General features: G+C 40.2%; 1 protein-coding gene across 1 annotated transcript in view; it reads left to right on the top strand.

Annotated features, from left to right (window-relative positions):
• CDC5L (cell division cycle 5 like) overlaps positions 1 to 17,915 on the top strand; it is a 68,759-nt gene extending 50,844 nt beyond the window's left edge. Inside the window, exons 15-16 of the mRNA XM_079780449.1 lie at positions 7,240 to 7,452; positions 8,191 to 17,915. Coding sequence (XP_079636575.1) covers positions 7,240 to 7,452; positions 8,191 to 8,295 — 318 coding nt within the window. The 3' untranslated portion in view covers positions 8,296 to 17,915. The remainder of the gene's footprint in view (positions 1 to 7,239; positions 7,453 to 8,190) is intronic.
• The last annotated feature ends 336 nt before the right edge of the window (positions 17,916 to 18,251 follow it).

The following is an 18,251-nucleotide window of genomic DNA, read 5'->3' as shown; positions in this document are numbered from 1 at the left end:
CCCTTGCCGGCCTGATTAACATCTAACTGCTCCCCTGCTGGCCCGATCACCCCCAACGGCCCTCCCTCCCCTGCCGGCTCGGTCGCCCCCAACTGCCCTCCCCTGCAGGCCTGGTCCCCACCAAATGCCCTCCCCTACCAGCCTGGTTGCCCCCAATGGCCCTCCCCTGCTGGCCTGATGGCCCCCAACTGCCCTCCCCTGCAGGCCTGATATCGCCTCCAACTGCCCTCCTCTGCCGGCCAATTTGGTTCTGATTGGTCGGTTTCTATGCCAGTCAGTGTCAAAAGCTCCGCCTCCTAGGCAGCCATTGATTCCTCGCAATTCACCCAGATTTGGTTCTGATTGGTTGGTTTCTATGCCAGTCAGTATCAAAAGCTCCGCCTTCTAGGCAGCCATTGGCTCCTTGCAATTAACCCAGATTTGGTTCTTTTTTTTTTTAAATTTCTTTATTGATTAAGGTATCACATATTTGTCCTCATCCTCCCATTCCCATCCCACACCCCTCCCCACGCATGCCCCCACCCCCCTGTTGTCCTTAACCACTGGTTAGGCTCATATGCATGCACACAAGTCCTTTGGTTGATCTCTCCCCTTTATCCCCACCCTCTCCTACCCTCCCTCTGAGGCCTGACAATCTGACCCATGCCTCTTTATTTCTGGGTCTGTTCTTGTTCATCAGTCTATGTTGTTTATCATTTCCCCTAGATGAGTGAGATCATGTGCTACTAGAAATACACTTATAAGAACCAAAAATGAGACAAGCAATAATGGTTATGCTGAAAGGCAAATGAATCAGTCTGTAGTGAGTTTCTTTCTGGGCCAACAGTTCTTTTGAATGTCAAACAGTTCCTTATGTGCACATGTCAGCAATGATATTTCAGTTCTGGATGGTGGACAAATGGTGGTAATGCAGGTCTGACCCTCTCTGGTTTGGTCCTGGGCAACCTGCAGTGATGCACAGCTGCTGACTGCTAGTATGGCAAGGTGACGTAAGTGTCTTCCATCTCTGGATTGCTTCTCTTCTGTCTTCATGGCTGGAGTAGTCCTGTCGATTCCTCTCTGTTGCTGGAATCCACATGGTCTTGGAGTTGTTTTCTGAAAATATACAAACATATTCTCGACCAAAAGTTAATAAGGGGATATTTTCTATAAAATTGACTTGGGATCCTTTTTCATTTTTTGCCCAAATGATTTTCCTCTGGCTTGTTTTGACACCATGTGTGTTTTTCATGGGTGTCTTGCTTTTAGCCTTACAATTAATTTTCTAAAGTACAAATTTTCTAGATGTAATTTACTTACAGGATATTTTTCCTTACATGATATTCTTCTATTCCCCCCTTTTTTGATTTAAATATTAGGAGGCTTTTGAAAATTTTATAATGTAGTCTTGATAGCTTTTAAATTTTAATTTTTTGTACTATAATATTACTGCTTTAGGTTTATTACATGTTACGCAATTTTATCATGAGATGAACTACCAATAAAAATTAAGTTAACACTTTAGGAACTGCTTTTTGTCCAGTACAATTAATTTTTCTAGAATATTCGCTTGTTTCAATTAGCCAATTTCAATTAGCCTGAAAACTTGACTACTATTTTACTGTCAAATTTATTATTCTAACATCAATCTTATTTTACCCTGTAAATATTAGTGGAAAGGATTATTTGCCTTCTTGAGTAGGTCCTGAGCATTCCTGGTGGTAGGCTGGATTTAGATATCAAAAACCCACTTCCCCTCACCATGGGTACACGACAACAATTCTTGCAGTGAGAGGGCAGTTGCTGTCGGCCAAGTCTCTGTCTGTTACCCGGGTCCCGATTTGAGCTGGGCATGGGAAGTTAAGCAGCCATGGGGGCAGGAGACTTCCTTCAGAAGGGGTGAGTGTTCAGGCCCCTGCAAAGTTGGGGGGGGGTGAGGTTCTGTGCCCCACCTCTGTTGACCCCCAAGTTCTCTCCTGATGGCCCCTCTGCGACTGTGCCTGTCTTAGGTTGTTCCTTCCCTGAGGAATCTTACCCGTCTCTGGCTAACCAGCCATCCTCCGGGGCCAAGCAGGGAGATGTGAGGTTCAGTTCTGTCTCCTTTGTACCCTATGCCCCCTGGTCTCCACGCCCAGCACCTGCCTTGGGATCCCCCTGCCTGCTGGCGGGGCCCCAGCACTGATCACATATCTTGGGGAACCCGGGTTTCTTCTCCAGGGAGGGTCCCGATCGCCCCACTAGGTGAGAGACAGATCCATGGTACCAGCCACCACGAGGCTTCAACCTCAGCATGAACAGAAAGCTCAGGCAACAGCTGTGGGCAATTGGATTGTGAGAAGAGGGTCCCTCTTGGCCAAAAAGGGCAAGAGGGACCAATATAGAATGCTCAGGTGCCTTCCCAGGAGGCCCTCTACACAACGGAAGGGATTAAATCCTTACATGTCCTTTTTAAATTGCTGCCAGACATTCAAAGAATTAGTTTGTAAGTTTGCTTGGGATAATCGTATATTATGCTGTTGTAATTCTAAAATATCAAGAGATGTGTTACCTTTGTCACCAAGCACCAAAAAGATGATTTTTATTTTTTATTGATCCCCAAGGGTGGGAGGTACAGATTTGGTTCTGACTGGTTGGTTTCTATGCCAGTCAGCATCTCCGGGCCTATCTCCGGGCATAGAGGTGGGGTTGATCAGCAGCTGCCCCAGGCAGCTGGCGAGCGGCTGAACTGCTGACCTCTGGGAGAGAGAGAGAGGTTTGGCTGCTGGCGAGGGAGAGAGAAGCAGGGTCTGATCACCCTGCTTCTCTCTCCCAGCCTTGCCAGCAGCCGCTACCACTGCTGATCAGCCCCGCCTCTCTCTCTCTCCGAGAGGTCAGCAGTTCAGCCTGCTCGCCTGCTGTGTGGCAGCCTGGTGAACGCTCCTGGGTCCCGGATGTGAGGGACCCAGGGTTTTTATATGTTAGGACTAGAGGTCTGGTGCACGAAATTCGTGCATGGGGGTGGGGGGTGTCCCTCAGCCCAGCCTGCACCCGCTCCAATCTGGGACTCCTCGAGGGATGTCCGACTGCCCGTTTAGGCCCGATCCCGGTAGGATCAGGCCTAACTGGGCAGCCGGACATCCCTCTCACAATCCAGGACTGCTGGCTCCCAACTGCTCGCCTGCCTGCCTTCCTGATTGCCCCTAACCACTTCTGCCTGCCAGCTTGATCACCCCCTAACCACTCCCCTGCCAGCCTGATTGATGCCTAACTGTTCCCATGCCAGCCTCTTTGCCCCTAACTGCCCTCCCCTGCAGGCCTGGTCACCCCTAACTGCCCTCCCCTGCAGGCCTCGTTCCCTCCAACTGCTCTCCCATGCAGGCCTGGGTCCCCCCCAACTGCCCTTCTCTGCAGGCCCGGTCGCCCCCAACTTCCCTCCTCTGCCGGCCTGGTCACCCCTAACTGCCCTCCCCTGCAGCCTTGATCGCCCCCAACTGCCTTCCCTTGCAGGCCTGGTCCCTCCCAACTGCCCTCCCCTGCTGGCCTGATCGCCCACAACTGCCCTCCCTTGCAGGCCTGGTCCCTCCCAACTGCCCTCCCGCGGTGGCCATCTTGTGTCCACATGGGGGCAGTCATCTTTGACCACGTGTTGGAGTGATGGTCAATTTGCATATTATTGTATTAGATAGGATAGAGGCCTGGTGCACGGGTGGGGGCCAGCTGGTTTTCCCTGAAGGGTGTCCCGGATCAGGGTGGGGGTTCCCTTGGGGCATGGAGTGGCCTGAGCGAGGAGCCTGTGGTGGTTTGCAGGCCGGCCATGCCCCCCGGGGACCCAAGCGGAGGCCCTGGTATCTAGGATTTATTTGTCTTCTATAATTGAAACTTTGTAGCCTGGAGTGGAGGCCTGGGCCAGCCAGGGAAGGAGGAAATCTTGGCTTCCTCCATCTCTGGGGGCAACTCAAGCCTCCTGCTCTCTCCAGCTCCGTGGCTGCCGTCATTTTTGTTGGGATTTATTTACCTTCTATCATTGAAACTTTGTAGCTTGGAGTGGAGGCCTGGGCTGGCCAGGGCAGGTGGAAAGCTTGGCTTCCTCCATCTCCGGGGGCAACTCAAGCCTCCTGCTCTCCAGCTCTGTGGCTGCTGTCATTTTTGTTGGGATTTATTTATCTTCTATCATTGAAACTTTGTAGCATTGAGTGGAGGCCTGGGCTGGCAAGGGCAGGCGGAAAGCTTGGCTTCCTCTATTGCCGGGGAAACCCAAGCCTCCCTCCTGCTCTCTGTGGCTGCAGCCATCTTGGTTGGGTTTATTTGCATATTCACTCCTGATTGGCTTGTGGGCATGGCTTATGGGTGTAGCGGAGGTATGGTTAATTTGCATATTACTCTTTTATTAGATAGGATGTTCTCATTCATCTCCTTTTTTTAAATAGAATTTCACTCTTTCATTTTTTATATAATCAGCTTTAATTATATCAAGTGTCCTACTTTAAATTTGTAATGTTATAGTGAACTTTATTTTATTTAAGATTGTTCGAAATTTAGATCAGATACATATTTAAAGCACAAACTTTCTTCCATTGTAACCATATTTGGGAGGCTGGTCTGGTGACAAGTGAGCAACGTATTTCATCCTAGCTCCATACCAACTTTGTTAGATGTTTGAAGAAGACTTTGAAGTGTATCTCTAAGTGCATAAAATGATTTAAAAACATTTTTTGGGAGAACTTTTGGTAAATCAGCCATAAGATGCAGTACAAGCTCCTTAAGCTATTATTGTTTAAGGGCTTAGAAATGTGAATCTGATTACATCAGAGTCTGGTTCTTCCTGAATCTTTCTTTTTAAACAAAAAGGTTTTATAATCTGTTGGACACTACTGTTGTGTGGAGGGCAGGGGAGTTGGGGCTGATTGAAGGTAGTCTGTCCCATGTATGCATTCGCTAGAAAAAGGCTTAATGTTTTAGGTTAAGTTTCTCTCCTAAAGTGCATTGAACAGTCATAGGTTGAGTGTATTATAAAATATATAGATGTCTTCCTTCACAAATTTTTTCAATTACACTTTATAGTCATATTATTTTGTACTAGTTGTACAGCATAGTGGTTAGTCATCATATACTTTACAAAGTATTCCCCCCAATATTTCCAGTACCCACCTGGTACCATACATAGTTAATCTCAGTATATATATATTATTGACTATATTCCCTATGCTGTACTTTACATCCCCCTCACTGTTTTTTAACTTCCAATCTGTACTTCTTAATCTCTTTATTCCTTCACATTTTAATGATCAGATGGCAGATGTAAGATAACTTAGCTAAAATTGAATATTAAAAGCAGTATTACAGCCATAGCTGGTTTGGCTCAGTGGATAGAGCGTCAGCCTGCAGACTGAAGGGTCCCAGGTTTGATTCCAGTCAAGGGCACATACCCGGGTGGCGGGCTTAATCCCCAGTAGAGGGCATGCAGGAGGCAGCCAATCAATGATTCTCTCTCAACATGGATGTTTCTCTCTCTCTCCCTCTCCCTTCCTCTCTGAAATCAATAAAAATATATTTTAAAAATATTTTAAGCAGTCTTTTAAAATATTTTTAGTTACTAACTTGATATAGTTGCCTAAATTAAATTAATTTTTTCCCATACTTAAATATTTTTAGTATAATTTATTTCCATATTTGCTTGGAATCTTTAGCACTATTTTTTTAAAGAGAGTTTAAAGAGAAGAAATATTTGATATGTTAATAGCTGAGAGTTTTCTTTATATATATATATACTAGAGGCCCGATGCACGAAATTTGTGCAAGAGTAGGCTTTCCTTCTCCCGGATGCCGGCACCCGCTTCCCTCTGGCACCCCGGACCCGGGCTTCTCTCCAGCCGCGGTAGGCACCCTGGGACCCGGGCTTCCCTCACAGTCCCGGCTTCATCTGGAAGGTCATCCAGTCTAATTAGCATATTACGCTTTTATTATTATAGATTTTTATTGATTTCAGAGAGGAAGGGAGAGGGAGAGAGAGATAGAAACCTCAATGATGAGAGAGAATCATTGATCATCTGCCTCCTGCATGCCCTACACTGGGGACGGAGTCAGCAACCCAGCATGTGCCCTTGACCAGAATTGAACCTGGGACCCTTCAGTCCACAGGCCAATGCTCTATCCCACTGAGCCAAATCGGCTAGGGCTTTAGCACAACATTTGAGCCAAAAGAATTTCGTAAAGCTTGGACTAAATTAAATGTAATTGTTGATATTAAATGAAAGCTAGCAACTTTGCAGTTTTAAAATCTTTGGTAGTTTGGGAATAATAAATGACTCAACTGTGTGTGAGGTGGTAATTCCCAGATATAAGGCACCAATCATACTCAGTGCGCCTTCATGACTAGATAAACACTTTCTGAGCATAAGTATTATGCTGTTATACCAGACTAGAGGCCCAGTGTACAAAATTTCGTGTACTGGGCAGGGGTGGGGGGGCCCCTCAGCCCTTCCTGTGCCCTCTCGCAGTCCCGGGACCCTTCGCTCCTTATTGCCTGCCTGCAGCGGAGGTGGGAGAGGCTCCCGCCACCGCTGCTGTGCTTGCCAGCAGCAGCTTTAGAATTTTGTTCAAATCATTCTTCTGTTAATTGTCCCTCTCCTGTTCTTTTGTGAGTTTATACATTTTTAATTCTTTTCCCTTAATTTTAGAATGGTTTGAGGAGGCATCCCACCTGTGCTCAATACACATATTTAATAGAAAACTATCATTTTTTTCTTAATTTTATGGTGTCCTTTCACTTCTCAAAAATTAAAAAATTGTATTGACAAATGTGATATTCTTTTTCCTTAATGGGTTATATGCCAAATTTAGGATTTTGACATTATAAAAATAATCTAGTAATTTTATAGTTTGAGGACTTATGTTTTGATCACACCTATTAAAAATGTACATGTATAATGTAGAAGTACATTTTTGAGCTGTAGATGGTGAAGATGAGTTGCTACCAGTTCTAAAATCAATGCAGATTAATGATAGCAGAAGTTATTTTCAGAAGTAGAGATTAGTTTTTCTATACTATGAAGTTCAAGCCTGCTTTGCGATTGAATCATGGGTGAAATTATTATAAATGTTATTTAAGACTAATCTATAATATCCTTCAGATGCAAGACAGATCCTTCTTAAGCCTGATTTTGTGTATGATAGCTGAAGAATAAGGAACTGTAGTGTGCTGCTGCTTTGAACCAGTACTGTCTTTGTAGTCCTGTTATTTAGCCTGCTTTTCTCATGTGTGCTGATGTGATCTCCCCCCAGATAAACAGGGGTCACATGACGACAGAAGCCAAGAGAGCTGCAAAGATGGAAAAGAAGATGAAAATTTTGCTTGGGGGTTACCAGTCTCGTGCTATGGGGCTCATGAAACAATTGAATGACTTATGGGACCAAATTGAGCAGGCTTACTTAGAGTTACGCACTTTTGAAGAACTCAAGAAACATGAAGATTCTGCGATTCCCCGGAGGCTAGAGGTAACATCATTGCCTTGCAGCTTTGCTTAGAAAGAGAGCCACATAGAATTATCCAGGGCTTTCCTATTTTTATTTCTTTCCTGTGCAGGCTATCTTCGGGAGTTGATACTGTTTCGCTTTTTTCAATCAGAGCCTAAACTTTTCTGACCTAGAATTGTCAGGTGTTGGATGGATAGACCAGGCCAGTGGAAGATACAGAGGCTTTTCCTTCCCTAATTTTCTGTTTTGTGTAAAGATACATTATAAAATGGAATAAGTAACCCTTGAGATTTTATTTTCCCCCGAAACTAAATTGTATTCCATTCATATAGCTCTCCAAGGTACATTAAACTGATGTCTTTTTGATTGGTAATTTAGGGTGCTGGGAATATAGATACTCATTCCAAAGCATCAGGTTACTTTGGTCACATTTAACTTTTTCCTCAGTGCACATGATAGCCCCTGCCAAGAAAAAGTGCATTCGTGGGTATCAATAGGATAATAATGGCTTGTTTATTTGAGATAGAAGCAGAGATTTTACAAAATGATGGTAGTTATATGACTAATCAAAGAATGGCCTTAGCAGTATTTGTGTTCTAGCTAAAGTAGCCCCTATTTTTGTTTCTCTTTGGGCAATACTTGCCTCTTAAGAGTCAGGACTGAACTCAGCTGTTTGTAGGATGATAAAGTTCCATAAGATCTTTTTAATTTTCATTACTTACATATGAAATAATTATTTAATATCTTTGTCTCTTCAAGTGTCTTAAAGAAGATGTACAGCGACAACAGGAAAGAGAAAAGGAGCTTCAGCAAAGATACGCTGATTTGTTGCTGGAGAAAGAATCTTTAAAGTCCAAAATGTGAAGCACAGTGTGTATTCTGTCACAAGATGAACTAATTGCTGGTTTTCGTACTCTGGAAGGCTGAAACTGATGTTTATCTTCATTGACAAATTTGCCCATATCTGTGGTCTTTTGATTGTTTATTTTAAACGATATTGATCTAACACATTCTGTGTATAAAGCCTTTGACTCCACAGGACATTTTAGGGTTTAAATTATGACAATCATCCTTTTATCAGTGTCACATTTGCAAAATTTTTTTTTCAGTTTCGGCCTTTATTTTAAAAGCCTGATTTTTAAGTGCCGCCTGTGAGTATACTCTTGAATAAAAACAAAACCTAAAAAATTGAGAATGTAGCCTTTTGTTTGAAGTAATTGAATACTTAAAAGTGCCCACAAACTAGCGAATATGTACTCTGTATCATATTTAATGAGTAACTCTGGGATAACCAAATGGTGATCTAGCATCTTAACTTAAATCCTAAATAGGCAATCCTTTTGTGGCTTTGTTAGTTTTTACTGTTTTAGCATAGAATGATCATTTGTCTATACACTGACAAGATAGATTAACTTTTTAATACCTTTTTTTTTTTTTCAATATAATTTTAGGGATGATGTCTTCTCTGCCCAGCTACTTACATGTGTAGTTTATGGATTAGGGCTCAAAACATTTCTTGACCTGTTATTTTCTTGTAAATATTTTTCAACAAAGGCATTTTAAAGATTAATTTCAACAAGGCTAGTAAACTTTAATTATTAAAGCTCCGTGTTTATCTTAACAAGTCAATCACACAAATGTAGAATTTGGGGAATGGATGGGTAGAAGTGAGAAGATTTAACTTTATAACAATGCATAGGAAATCATTTAGGACAGTCGCTGGCTATCAGTGTCAAAATAGGCCAAAAATGTGTTGAACTCACCAAAAAAATTTGCCTAATTTTAGAATATTAGGGTCTTAAAAGGTAGGGAGGGATACATTCATTCATGAGATATTTATTGTCAGAGTCCTGGGGATAGAACAGTTAATAAAATAGGCATACTTCCTGTTTTGTGGCACTTAGCTTATTTGACAATGACAGACAACTAAAATTCAAATGTTTACTGAGTGACTCTTACGTACCAGGAACTTTAAAGTGTTAAATGGTTATTAAGACACAGTTCTTGCTGTCATGGAGGCGGCATTGTGGGGGAGATAATCAATATGCAGGGAAAAGTATCAGATCATGAACTTTAGATTCAATGGAGGGAATTAACATAGAGTGATGAGAAATAGCAACTGGTGGATGCTCTAGGTGGGGTGATCCAAGAGATCTCTAGGAAAGAACATTTAAGGTAGGATGTGACTACATCTTAGAAGGAGCCATCCTGTGAGATTCAAGGAGAGTCCAAGGCCAACAAAGTGAAGAACTAGCACAAAGGTGTGTTTGAGGAACAGAAAGTCAGTATGGCCAGTGTCCAGAATGGCATTTGTATAAGGCCTGGTTGTATAGGGCCATATTTATAAGGCCGTAGTAAGGAATTTGGATCTTATTCTAACTATGATGGGAAACTCCTTCTAAGCAAAGGAATGACATAGTCAGATTTGTTATTGGAACATCCTGTGGCCCTACTGTGTGATCTCTCCCCAGGTTGAAAATAAGGAATCCAGTTAGTTCACGAGTCTGGTGCAGTACTCCAGGCTCACAGGAGCGACTCAGACTAGGATAGAAGCAGTCCTGAGGGAGGCATGGAAAGATCTGAACAGCAATAGTTCTGGCCAAGTCATAAATTTATATTTTCTGGGTATCTACTTAATTCTAGTCCTTTCCCTGGTAATTTTGCCTGGGTTTTCTAAGAATTACTTTCATAGCTATGACTAATGATGTTTTTCTAATAGTCTTATTTTATTTCTATTGCATGTTTTGTTGGTTGAAATGTTTAGAACAATATAAAATAACGGCTATAATGGTAGACATTCTTGTTTTGTTTTCTGACTTTAATGGGAACATCCCTAGCAGTGTTTTACCTTTAGGTTTGCTGTTTTTAGTCAGATATTCTTCATCTAGAAAGGAAATTTCCCTCTATTTTTAGTTTTTAAAGAATTTAAATTAGGTATGGCTCAGGAATTTAGTCAAATATGCTTTTTGGGTATCTATTAACATAATTATATAATTATTTTCATTTGATTTGTTGATGACATTTTTGAAAATGAGAATACATTTGTTAAAGCTGGGGATAGTGATACAAGGAAGGGCTTGGGATAGAAGAAGCAAGAGGAGAGAGCCTAGGTGGGCTGCTGTGGCTCCCCAGAAACGTTACAGGAAAGAAATGAGCCAAGACTGGGCTGCGTTAGCGCGTTGGAAAGTCCAAGTAAAGGGCGGCCTTGGAGACAGGTTTAGGGGGTTAGCCACTGCCCTTTCCTCCCCTGGTTGCAAGTCTCGTGGGGGACCCTTTGAGTTTAGGAGATGCAGGACGGTGGGGGAAGAAAGGCGCGGGCGTGCTCCCAGAGGAAGAGCGTTGTTGAGGACATATTAACAGATTTAACAACGTTAAGCCAGCTTTGAACTCCTGGGATCAGGTAGAGTAATTTAAAAAAAAAAAGGTTTACAGTTTACCTGCATCTTATGTAGACTTGAATTATACCGATTTAAAATTGTTGATCTAATAATAGTAGTCAAGACTCACTTTGATTTCAAAATTTAAAGTAATACATATACAGTAAACCCTTGATTTGATGGACTTTGAATTTAACGGACAAAATTTCCAGTCCATATGTCATATGTGAAGATTGACACCCTGTTAATTTTAAAATGCTTTTAACCAAGATTTGCTTATAATTAAATTAACACGTTATTTTGTTGTTATTAATTCACTGATATTTTAAACAAATTTTAGCCGATAGGCCATATGTTGGAAAAAATACTGTAGTAATTTCACTGACATAAATAAATATTACATATCTATAACTGTAATCTACATATTTAAATCCAAGAATCACTGCTTGTAAACAATGTTCAGCAAATGATTAGCATGTGATCACACCGCATCAAGCAGGAAATTGGTTCTGTTGTCACGTGGTGTGACTTTCTGCAGGAGTTTTCATATGGGGGCAGATGTTCTGGGTGCTAAGCCATGCCCCAGCCATGTGCATTTCTTTACTTGTGGTGACTGGTGAATGCAGTATAAATTTAAAATTACAGTAGTACATACAGAAAGCTTTTTGTGAAATTAAACTTTTCACACATACTTAATTTTAATCACAAAATGTGTCTTCAGAAGTAAAAACAGGTAGACTAGCCCTGACCGGTGGTGCTAAGTGGTTGGAGCATGGCCCACACACCAAAGGATCGTAGGCTTGATTCCTGGTCAAGAGCACATACTTAGGCTGCAGGTTCGATCCCCAGGCCTGATCAGGGCGTATGCTTGGAGGCAGCCAATAGATGTGTCTCTCTCATATCGATGTTTCTCTCTCTCTCACTCTCACTTTCTTTCTCTCTCCCCCTCTTCCCTCCCTTTCACTCTCTCTTAAAAAAAAAATCAATGGAAAAAATATCCTCGGGTGAGGATTAACAAACAAACAAACAAAAAACACACAAAAAAGTACAGGGAAACTAATTTGTCAATTTTTTAATACCCATTTGGAAAACCTACTTTACTATATAATGGACTTTTGGCTTTAACGGTTACACCCCCTTGCCCAAATTAATCTGCTTTATTGAGGTTTTACTACTTACAGCTTAAAAAGTGACCAAGAATTGCATTGCATAATTTCAAAACTGACATCTCAGTACATTTGTAAAGTGTTCATGCTTTTGCCACACAATACAGCTTTGACTGGTAAACAAACATACCATCGTACTTCGTTAGTGTCCTGTAAAGCTCGGGTTCCTTACCAGCAACGTTCTGAGCGAGAGTCATGTTACCTATTCTCTTACAGGCATTCATGAAGTGGTAGTGTTAAAACTGGTGTTGAAAAGGATGTTCAAGTCTCAGTAACTTTGGGACAGAAATTAAATGTGATCAAGATCCTAAAGAAACTACCACTATGAGCAAGAGTCCTTTTTGAAATAGGAAAATAATGGTGAAATAAGAAAAAGCAGTCTCAAAGAAAAAATACACTGCAGTGATTGTGGACTTCTGCTGTTGCAACTGTGCAGCCCCTGCTCTTACATTTATTTTTCTGGGAAAATTAATTCCAAAATACGTGGTGTCCTCTGGAATGCATTTTTCCTAAAATGTGACTGCCTTAATGTTACTGTAGAATTTGATTTGCTAATATTTTACTTAGGAAAATAGCATTTTTACATGAGTGAGTTTGGCTATTGTCCAAGTTTTGACATAGGGATTTTGCTAGCTCTATAAAGCGGATAGGATAACCGTATATATTTTTCTATGCATTAAGCAGTTATATTATAGCACAGGAGTGATTTGTTCCATGAAATATTGAAGGACTGTGCTTATAAAACTAGAGTTCAGAGCCCTTTCTGGAAAGAATTTCTTGATAACTATCAGTTTCTTTTGTGACTATTAATATGTCATCTATTTTTAAATTTAAGTAACTTTAAAATTTTGTTTCCTACTGCATTTTCCTTTTGTGTTTATTATTTACTAAATTAGGTAATTTATACTTTTCTAGCAAATTTATTTTTTTTGAAATGCAATGCATTTATTAGCATAGAATTTTAATAGAAAGAATAAAAAATTTCTATTGAATTTGCTCCTTCTAGGTTATAAAAAATTTACCTTAGGCCTACCACTTCTTATTTTTTTCTAGTGGTATCTTTTTTTCCCTTCAAACCAGTTTAGATTTATCCAATTGTGATTTTCTATTAATTTCTCATTTTATGCTTATTTTTGTTTTCTCTAGATGTCTTCCCTATAACTTTTGAGTCTGATGATTATTTTTTTTTGTTTGTATACAAATTAATACATTGAAGGCTTTTGTTTTTCTCTAATTTTAAATATGTTCACATCCCGGCTATGTTGATGTGTTTGATAAGTAGTTTATTATTGTTTTAAAGTTTTGTTTTTTTTTTAATTTTTAAAAATAAATATATTTTATTGATTTTTTACAGAGAGGAAGAGGGATAGTTAGAAACATTGATGAGAGAGAAACACTGATTCAGCTGCCTCCTGCACACTCCCCACTGGGGATGTGCCCGCAACCAAGGTACATGCCCTTGACCGGAATCGAACCTGGGACCCCTCAGTCCGCAGGCCGACGCTCTATCCACTCAGCCAAACCGGTTTCGGCTATTGTTTTAAAGTTTTGGTTTATTAAGAATATTTAAAAATTTCTGTGTGGTTGGCTTTTTATTTTTCAATTTTTGCTACTTGTAGGGTTTTTTTCCTTGTGGAAAGGAACTATGGCTTACATACTTTTTGCCTTTTAGAATTTATTGAAGTTTTGGGGCCTCATTTAAAAAAATATTCTGTGGGTGTTTTAAACGTAGGTTTAATCCATTTGTGTGGGACAGGTGAACATGTGTTTCACTTCATTCAACCACTTTAATCACATTATTCCAATTTTGTTTTTGGTTATAAACTATCATAGACTAGTAATGTTAGCTTAAAGTCTTCTAATATAGTTATTTCTCAATTTTATCTTTTAAAAATATATATATATTTTATTGATTTCAGAGAGGAAGGGAGAGGGAAAGAGAGATAGAAGCATCAATGATGAGAGAGGATCATTGATTGGCTGCCTCCTGCATGCCCCCTGCTGGGTCTTGAGCCCACACCCTAGGCATGTGCCCTTGACCGGAATCAAACCTGGGACCCTTCAGTCCGCAGGCTGACGCTCTATCCACTGAGCCAAACCAGCTAGGGCTCAATTTTATCTTGTTTTAGCTTTTGCTTTGTGTGGTTTGATACTATTATTTAATGCAGATACTTGTGTCTGTTAAGTACATTTATAAGGAAGACTTGCTAGTCTGTAAAGTTGTTCTTTTTGTCCTATTTATGTTTTTTTGCCTTGAATTTGACTTCCTGGATATTAGAATATTTCTTTCCTTTTTTTGTTTATATTTGCTTGATAAATTAATTTTTATTCTTTTATTTCTAACTTAATATACTTTTTAGTTGTCTCTTACACAGCATGTCTTTTTATATTTCAGCACATTTGGAGAGTCTTTGCATTTTATTAGGGGAGTCTAATCCATTTGCTTTTGTTAGTTTCTCATTTTGGTCTTCTGTGATCATGTTTTATGCTTTCTCACTGATTCCTCTTATTTCCTAAAAGGACTGTAATTTCCTGGATTTGATTTAGAAAATACACATCCTCTTTTTTTTTTTTTTTTAATCTTCACCTGAGGATATATGCTTTCGTTGATTTGAGAGAGAGAGAGAGAGAGAGAGAGAGAGAGAGAGAGAGAGAGAGAGGGAGGAAGAGGGAGAAACATTAATGTGAGAGAAATACCGATTGGTTGCCTCCCTTACGCACCCTGACCAGGAATCGAACCCACAACCTTTCCGTGTCTGGGATGATGTATCAACCAACTCAGCCACACCATTGTACGCCCTCTTTTAAACTTTACAGATGATTAAGGTACCATTTAGGGTTCAAGACTATTCAGGAGAAAGAAAGCCTACCTGAATTTGAACAGGGAAAATTCAGTATGAAGAATTAGTAACTAGTAGTGGGATTGATTAACCACAAAGAGAGGCCAGTACATCTCTAAAAAGTGCAGCCGCAGGGAGCAGCCGTTCCTTGTAGACTGAGGGAGAGCACCCAAGGAAGGGACCGACTTGGACGATCCCTTTCCCTGCCCGCAAGGCTGAGATTCGGGTCTCATTGAAGGGGATGTGTGGCCCGCTGGATGCAGCGTGCTGAGGTGCCACAGTCAGGTGGCAGGCGGGGCGTCAGGGAAACTGTAGGAAGTCATGGGTTGGGGTGCCAGTGCACTTGGGAAAGCTGCCTCTGGGGCCTGCACAGCTGGAGAGTGCACCATTGGCTTCACATGGTGCCGGCCAGACAGGTGCGTGCTGACAGTGGCTCAGTAGCAGCACGAGGGACAGGCTCTGGAGCCAGGAGACCGAGGCCCCTTTCCACCTGCAGTGTCCCCAGTGCCACCTAATACTGTGTCCGCTGGCATCAACTCCAGGATCACAAAGCAGGGGATGAGGGTAGCTTTGCAGCTGGCCCAATAATCACTCTTTTCCAAAATCACGCTCAAGCCTGTATTTTTTCTTAGCTGCTGAATAAGGAATGAAGCCGATGTCTGAATCACTTTTAATTCCATTAACAGCTCCTTTATGCCATAGTATGGGGACTCTTTCTATTTTTTGTCTGGGGAATCGCCAGGGTATGCGTGCTAGTTCACTATTCAAAGCTGTTTATTTCATCTGCTTGTTTTCCCTGTGGCCAATCTTTGGGTTTGGATCCAAGCTTTTCATCTCTCTTCCCAGCCTCTTGTGCTCAGGGCGTTCCTTGGAAGTGTTTCTTGTCCTTATCTTCCCTGCAAGCCTACACTATTTTTTTGGGCTCCCCTTTATTCCACATTTTCAGCCAAAGATAAAACAAGGAACAACATTCAACAATATTCTCTCTTAAAAAAAGTTTATTTTTATCAGTAATACGTGCATGTGTTTTACAAATTAAATTCTGGGATGATGGTGATGGCTGGAATATAGCAACCAAAAACCCCCGGACAACATTTACAGCATAACTAGATGACAAGCTATTCATCCCCATGAACTCTGAAATATGTGTGCTGTGGAGTCTGTGCAGGAAAAACCATCTGATACACATAAGAACAGGAGAACCTTACAGTAGCCAATGGGTATTCATGGAATGAGTAGTAGACCAATTAGAGAATAGTGGCTAAAGTTTGAAGACGAATCAGCAACCTCAATGATTAACATGTCATGTTTTTTTTTTAGGTAGGTCTAAATATTTCAAAAGTCTTCCTGTCTCAAGGCAAGATGTTTTTCCTTTGGGGAAAAAAAGTACAAATACATGGGTATTATTATCAGCTGTAGCATATTTGTTAACTTACCATGTTGATTTATGTGGTTCCATTTGGTAGCCACTAGCCATGTGGAGCACATGACACATGGCTGGTTCACATTGCTGTGCTGTAAGTAACCGATTAGGAATACAGTATGAAAAAAAAATCGCATTTTAAAATATTGCTTACATGTTAAAATGAGAATATTTTTGATAATAGTGGCTTAAATAAAATATATTATTAAAATTAAGTCCACCTGTTTCTTTTTACCTTAAAAAATGTGGCTAGTAGAACATTTAAAATTACATGTGTGGCTTGCAATATATTTCTACTCACAGCACTGTTTTAATTTTTTTGTTATTGATTACTAATTTAATTCCATTGTGGTTTGAGAACATACTCTGAATGATTTCAGCCCTTTTAAATTTATTGAAATTTGGTTTATGAACTCAGCATATGGTCTGTTTTGGTGAATGTTTCTTGTTCACTTGAAAATGTCTATTCTGCAGACTATTATGTTCTATAAATACCAATTAGGTCACATTGGTTGGTAGAATCCAAGTTTTCTACATCTTTAAATATTTTTTTTCTCTCCACTTGTTCTGTAAGTTGCTGAGATAGGTATGGTGAAATAACCAACTGTAATTGTGAATTTGCATATGTCTCTTCAGTTCTTCCATTTTATTTTATTTTTTATTTTTTTGCTTCTAAACAGAAGAGTTTAGAAGTTAATGTCTACATACACGTTTAGGATTATTATGTTTTCTTATTGAATTGTCACTTTTGTCATTATGAAATGTCCTTTATATCTGGCAACATTCTTTGGCCTAAAGCCTACTTTGTCTGATATTAATATTGCTACTCTAGTTATCTTATGATTAGAGTTTGCATGATGTGTCTTTTTTTATACTTTTATTTTTAACCTCTCTGTATGTTTTAGTTAATGTGGGTTTTTATATGTATCATATTATTGGTTGGGGTAGACATGTATCTTAGACTGCTTGATATTCCACAGGTCATTAAGATTTTATTATTTTTAAAAATTACTATTCTTTTTCTCCTCCATTCTTCATATTATATAAATCATATTGCAGTTTTTTGAGTTTACTGATTGCTTTTTTCTGCAGTGTCTAATTTGTTGTTATTCCTTTGCAGTGAAATTTCCACGTCAGATATTATATTTTTGTCTTTAGCAGTTCCATTTTCTTTTTTACATGATTCCTCTCTTCTTTATATTTATATTTTCTTTGACATCCTTGAGCATATAGAGCATGTTTATAATAAGTGTTTTAACGTACTTATCTGCTTATACCATTATGTCATTTCTGGGTCTATTTCTATTGACTGATTTTTCTCCTGGACCCCGGTCATTTTCCAGTTCTTTGATCTAGTACTAAGAAAGATGACACACATTATGAATGTTACATTGCTGGCTTTGTTATCTTTGTATTGGGCTTTATTCTAGCAGATAGTTAATTTACTTGCAGATCTGTTTAATCCTTTTAAGGTTTGTTTTCTAGCAAACTGGCCCATGCCTGTTTTTGTAAATAAAATATTATCGGAACACAACCACGCTCATTTGTTACTTATTGTCTGACTGCTTTCACAATGCAACAGCAGAATTACGAAGTTGTAACAGAGACCATATGGCCTGCAAAGCCTAAAATATTTACTTGCCTGACCCTTACAGAAAAACTTTGCCTAACCCTGCTCTAGTGAAGTATTTATTTTAAAATGAATTTGTAGGCAAATATCTAAAAACATTCTCAGTTTTAATTTCTACAGTAAATATCAACAGCTATGACCCACGTAAAAAAGTTTTGGCATCCTCAATTTTTAAAAGTTTAGAGGAATCCCGAGATCCCCCAAATCAAGGCCTGCCAATTTAGATTAAACTTGTTGGACGTAGGAATGTCTTTTGCTCAGAGACTCCGGAGGTCTCCTGGTCTTCGATCAGAAGTGCAGTGTGCCCTGCTCTGCTGGGCCGGGCAGCCCACCTGTGCCTGGAACGGCTGGTGGCTGCACCTTGTGTGCAGGGGCCTGATGCGG

Source organism: Cnephaeus nilssonii, assembly GCF_951640355.1.
Source record: "Cnephaeus nilssonii genome assembly, chromosome: 9".
NCBI classification, from domain to species: Eukaryota; Metazoa; Chordata; class Mammalia; order Chiroptera; family Vespertilionidae; genus Cnephaeus; species Cnephaeus nilssonii.
This window is presented reverse-complemented; position numbering and strand designations above follow the sequence as displayed.